General features: G+C 44.8%; 1 protein-coding gene across 1 annotated transcript; it reads right to left on the bottom strand.

Moving 5' to 3' along the window:
- Positions 1–1,291: 1,291 nt before the first annotated feature.
- s1pr2 (sphingosine-1-phosphate receptor 2) lies at positions 1,292–4,609 on the bottom strand. Its single transcript, XM_034295266.1, has one exon. It carries the CDS (start codon positions 4,515–4,517, stop codon positions 3,399–3,401), a length of 1,119 nt encoding a protein of 372 aa, XP_034151157.1. The 5' UTR covers positions 4,518–4,609; the 3' UTR covers positions 1,292–3,398.
- Positions 4,610–5,891: the final 1,282 nt, after the last annotated feature.

The raw sequence follows: 5,891 nt of genomic DNA, 5'->3' as shown, positions 1-5,891 counted from the left end.
ATCTGGTCCCCACGCCTATTTCCACTTTTGGGGCAGGGTTTAGGGGTAGATCTTAAAAGTGGGCTTAATGCTAGAATTGGAGTTAAGAGTTAGGCATTGGTGTTAGGTTTAGAGTTATGTGTACGTTTAGAGATTTTTTAGGTGTATGTTTAGAGATAAAGGGTAGTTAATTAAGGTTAGGTAAGGGGATAGGAAATACTTTCTTTGGTCACCACAAATGAAAAAGAAACGTGTGTTATAGTTATGAAATTACATCTATACAATAATTGTTTCAAGGAATACATGCTTGTGTGTTCATGTCTTTATAATCATATGCAGCTGTCTTGGCACACAGCGTAGACACCTACAGTTTTCAGGAGTCTGATGTCATATCCTGCTTCGGAGCACTGGAATAACTTGGCTGAGTTCCCAGCAAAATGCAGTCTCCTGGGGTTTATTCAGCCGATGTTCCCACCCAGGAATTCTGGACGTCTGACAGCAACCAGGCCAGGCTCTCTCCCAAGGCCACACTCCCATCGGCCTCTCCCAGGCCTTGGCCCATAGTCTGCTCCCAAGGCTAGCCTGGAGACTCTCCCTCCCAGGACCCATCTTAGCAGAGCTTCTAGAGAAACAGACACTCTCTCTTGAATAATATTTTCTCAACAGTGCCACTGCCACACCCCTCTTTCTTTCTCTTAATGGCCTCCTTCTCCCACCCCCATATGATCTAACATTTTACACAACAAGAAAAAATTTGCTTTCTTACGTTAGACTCCAAACAGTTAATACCCTGCTGTTAGATGTGAAGTCCAAGATTAACAAGGCAAGTTTAATGCTAAGATATCCATAGAGCTATTTCATGTTGAAACAAGTATTTTCAGACATTGCTGGAGCATGTTTGGATTAAATATCAGTTTTTGATTTCATTTTAAGCAGACATGTGAGATTGTGCAAAATGGCAATAGGCCTGGATTTCGAGGCGTCTCAGGACATGAAAAGTTAATTCAATCCCGTAGGCATTTTTCCACAAGTAAAGTACACAAACAAACATAAACCATTTTTTTAATGCCCATACACCTAATAAAAAAAACATACAAAACCCATGGTATTTTCATAATATTTTCTTTATTTTATAAAAAGGAATGTAATTAACAAAAACATTTTATGTACCTCTATTAGTGTTTAGATTGTACCGGTTTGACACAGGCAGCATGCTACTGGACACACAAGACTATTGCACACAAGACATTCCATACATAATACAGCCATACTCACAGATACATATTTATTCATATACTTATATAAATCATTCAGGGTTACGCAACACATTTTAGGTGATAGGTGTCTTTACACAGGCTAAATTACATCTCTTGTTTCAAAACCAATGAGAGAGTGGGGCCATCAAGAAGCGCTTTGAAGTGCTTTCATTATCTTAAATGGGATGGTCAAGCTTTTGAATATACTGTATATGCAGTTTATTATCAAGTGAAACAGTTGTAAAAGGGACCATGTCTGTTTAGACTGCAGGCTGGATGAACCTGTGTGGAAATATGATGACTACCAGAAGCGTGGCCCAGTGTGAGTGAGTGTGTCTGGACAAAGGCAGAAGAAGTTCATCTTGATCAACAGGAACCGCTCAGTGAAACACAGGACTTCCTGTGGCTAAAGGAAGTAGAGTTTATGTAGGTCAGAAAATAAAGAGGCTGACCTCTCGCCAGGAGCGAAAGGGACCCCCCACCCACCCCCTCTTGAAACTGGATCGGCTCTCGTTTTTGTAAGGGAAGAGGGATTAGTGGAGCTGGGGAAGACCAGACGTGTTTACTCTGGACTAATCCTATGTCTTCCTGCGTTAAACAGGACTGTACTGTTTTTCTTCACTTCTACCTGGAATGGCTTGGGGGTAACGTGTCCTATTATTTGTGGTGGTGGTGTTTTAAGACTTCAGAAAGAGTGACCAACCCTGTTTAATCCCACTCTTTGTATGTCAATGACAAATCAATTATCAGTAATACTGTCAACGGTAGAGCTGTCGGGCTCCATACACTTCATACTTACATTCAGCCACATTTCCATGGAGCAAGCCCAATTGAAAACAGAAAGCACACTGCCCACGCGTAGCTGCAACATCGTCAAGACCACAGACTTGTTGGTTATGGGCTGCTGGACAGCTGTCATTGAGTAAAATTTATCAGTGCCAACTCACTTCAGGAAATGTGCTTTCTTATTGGACCTTCCTCTTAGGAAACTGTTAGGTTACAGAAGACAACAGTAAAAGCGAGAGGAACAAGTTACAAAGTGAGCAGAGAGAGAGAGTGTTAATAATCAAGCTGAACTTGCTGGAGTATACCAATACACATTAGTTCTTACAAAGGAGTTAGAATGTCATGCAATATACGTTAGCAGAGTACTTTTGTTTTGCAGTTAATTAAAAGGGATCTATGTATGTTTATATATGGGGATATAGTGTCTAGCCCCGTTTTAAAGGGATACTTCTAGGGGTTTGGCCTGCATGATACTGACTGAGGGCTAGACACTGCCTCAGTGCTGCCATATTTCGAAATTAGCAATGGCCCATGAGTACTGTTGGTATGGATAAACACTTTACACACTCAAGGATACTTTTGTGGTTTAATCACAAAACGGTTACACGTCTACAAAAGTGCAATATATGAAAGCGTTTCAATGTACAGGGGTTGTAAAACGCCCAAACAACTTGGCATGACCAGGATGTGTTTTGTATTTGGTGTCCGTATTTGGATTTCAATAGGAGTCTGCATACATGTGAATAAGGATAGGCAGTACATTAATGTATCATTACTCTCAAGACTCCCTCAACACAGATCGTGACTTCACTCTGTGATAGCTAACGCCCCTAAGAAATGGGATGTTATAAACATACTATATATATATATATATATATATATATATATATATATATATATATACATATATATATGTGTGTGTGTATATATATATAAAAACAGCTTCAACAACAATTGTAAATTCATTGAATAATAGTGAATTTACTGAAGGATGATTGTATTATTACACGCTTATGTGTGGTGAATCTGTTGAATGACAATTGTGTTCACAAAGGTATTCACACAGGTATGATTGTAATTTGAGAGTCTACTCTGCTAGCACATCTCTCCAAACAGACAAACAGATAGTGTCCACTGTGTCACAGGTTTGGCGTGAAGATGAGGGATGATGTGGGATCTCAGGTGTGCTTTCATCTTTAAGTCTCTTCACCTGTCCCCAGCCCCGCTTCCTTCTGGCTTCACACACACACACACACACACACACACTCTCTCACACAATCACTCTCCCAGACACCCAAACACAAAAAAAAATGCAAGCACACATTTGCATTCACATGTAGACACACCCAATGCATAACAATAGCCCTGAGTCAGAGTTCAGACACCGGTGGTGCATTCTGCCTGCATGATGGGCGTGCTTTGGTGTTCATGTTTGTTGGTGCAGTGCTCCAGAGAGCTGGAGCTCTTGAGGGGCACCAGGCACCGGTCGGCGGGGCGCCCGCTGGTCAGCAGCCCCCAGCAGCACAGCACGCGCAGGAACTCCTTTCTCATGTCTTTGCTGCGCAACGTGTAGATCACTGGATTGAGTGCCGAGTTGAGGGTGGCCACGCTGAAGAATATCTCCGCCTGGGAGAGGACAGGGCAATTTCCCCGGGTGCAGGAGGTGTCCAGGAGGAGGATGGTGAAGGCGGGCAGCCAGCACACGATGAAAACGCCCAGAACGATGGTGACCGTCTTCAACAGGGCGTAGGCGGCGGAGTTGGTGGCCTCCTGGTGGCTGGAGCGCACAATCAGGTAGATACGCACGTAGAGGATGACGATGGAGAGCAGGATGATGCTGAAGATGGTGACCACGAACAGGATGTACTGCTTGGAGTAAAGCGGCAGCACGGCTGAGCACTCAGGCAAGTGGTCGATGCAGTTCCAGCAGATTATGGGCAGGCCTCCTAGAAGGATGGATGTTACCCAGCATGCCCCGATCAGCAGGAACATACGACATGTCCTGTTGGAGCCGTACACCTTGACTTTGGTGATGGCAATGTAGCGCTCAATGGCGATGGCCAGCAGGCTGAAGACGGAGGCAGCCAGCGCGATGAAGGCTGTGCCCTCCCGGATGAACCACTGCACAGGAAACAACTCAAAGGTCCTTGGACCCGATAAGAAGATGTTGGCAATATAGGCAGAGCCGGCCAGCAGATCGGAGAAGGCCAGGTTCCCGATGAAGAAGAACATTGCAGAGTGGAACTTCTTGTTGCGGAACACAGCGGTGAGCACCAGCAGGTTCTCCAGGATGATTATGCTGCAGACTATGACGAAGACGATGTTGAGATAGCTGAGCTGGGGCTTGTCCTTGCGCTCCTGAACCTGCTTAAGGGTCATGTTCTTGGCAAACACATAGTGGGCCTGGATCAGGGTCCGGTTATAGTACTGAGAATACCTGCTCTTCATGGCAACGATGGGGTGGCAGAGCACGGTGGCTTTTCGGCAAAGAGTCATTTACACAGCGGCAGGGTGGCGGTAGAGCTGATCTGGACCAGTGGTCATTCTCTCTGGAGGAGACAGTCTGGGAGATGGGGGGGGGGGGGGGGCAGGACCTAGGGCAGGCAGGCAAGCTGGGGGCGGGAATTGGGGCCTGTGCCTGTCCCGGAGTCACTTCTCAGTTGCCCAGGAAGCCTGATCGGGTCACCTGCGGAGACACAGTTCGAGAGAACAACAGGTCACACACTGGAACGTAAAATGACATTTTTAATTGGGAAAAAGGTTCATCAAGCATCACCACAACTAGGGGATACATACACTCATTGGGTTGGTCCGGTTTTCCAAGAAAAACAAAAAGGTCGAGTAGTTTATAGAGGCCGGACAGGCTTAAGATGTGAAACAGAATCCCAGAGAATCAGTGCTTGTATTTTCAAAAATAATCTCTTTTTGAGCTCAGTTGCAGTGTACAAATAAACACAAGACAAGAAGAAGCCTGCGACTTCATGTAGCTGCCTAACCCTTCACATGGCCTTGCTTTGGCCTATGGTCCAGATGTGTCCTGTAGCCTCCGAGATTGGATCAAATCTAAAAATCTGAATCGGCACAGAATCTGCCTTAAGTCACAGTTTCCTGAGCAAGCCACAGAAAGATCTGTCTGATAACCACAGTGTACTGGTATCCATTCCCTACATCTCCAGCTAAACACCCACACATGCAAACAGTTGCCTTTTGGCTGTGCAAGAACATTTAGAGAGAGAGTGTGTCATTGTGGGGTTTTGGGAGATCCCAAGCGGAGGATTTCCATTGTCATAATGACCCATTATGAAGAATTCCACTGTGACCGAATCTGGAACCATAATTTTTGAGAAGGACAGTACATGGCGGAAAAAAGGCTATGTTTGCTAATTGGCAAGATGTCTTGCAGTTTCATTCATGTTTATGCTTATGCTAAATTCAAACAGGTTGAAGCCTCAGAACTAAATTGCTAGCAGGCTAGAAATCCAAGAGCAGCCAGGTCAGTGTTCTGAAGACATTCCACTCACTATTTCCAAGGACCTGGCTGTCAACACTATCCATTGTCTTGAGCACCATTCCACTCTGTTGAAGCACCTCTCTTAAACCCCAGTTTAGCAGCCTAGCTCATGGATCAGGCAGGGCCAGGGGCAGGCCTCAACATGATAACCCCCAACCATTGGAAATCATAGGGGGCATGGTTGAGGAGCTGGTGGCTTTAATGACATTTGAACCACATTAACTTAAAGTAACAAGAAACATCTTCTGGTCACATGTTCACGTTGTGAAAGCTACTGATTGGTTTTACTGATGTGTGCTGTTGGCTTACAATCCACTATACACAGTACACCCAACCTGTTCACCTGAAATAAGGCGGTT

Source organism: Esox lucius, chromosome 11, assembly GCF_011004845.1.
Source record: "Esox lucius isolate fEsoLuc1 chromosome 11, fEsoLuc1.pri, whole genome shotgun sequence".
Lineage (NCBI taxonomy): Eukaryota > Metazoa > Chordata > Actinopteri > Esociformes > Esocidae > Esox > Esox lucius.
The sequence above is the reverse complement of the archived record's forward strand: the minus strand, read 5'-3'. Positions and strand labels throughout refer to the sequence as shown.

What these genes read in the sequence shown, in the direction of transcription:
- s1pr2 (XM_034295266.1), bottom strand. Translation starts at nt 4,517, where the DNA reads ATGACTCTTTGCCGAAAAGCCACCGTGCTCTGCCACCCCATCGTTGCC.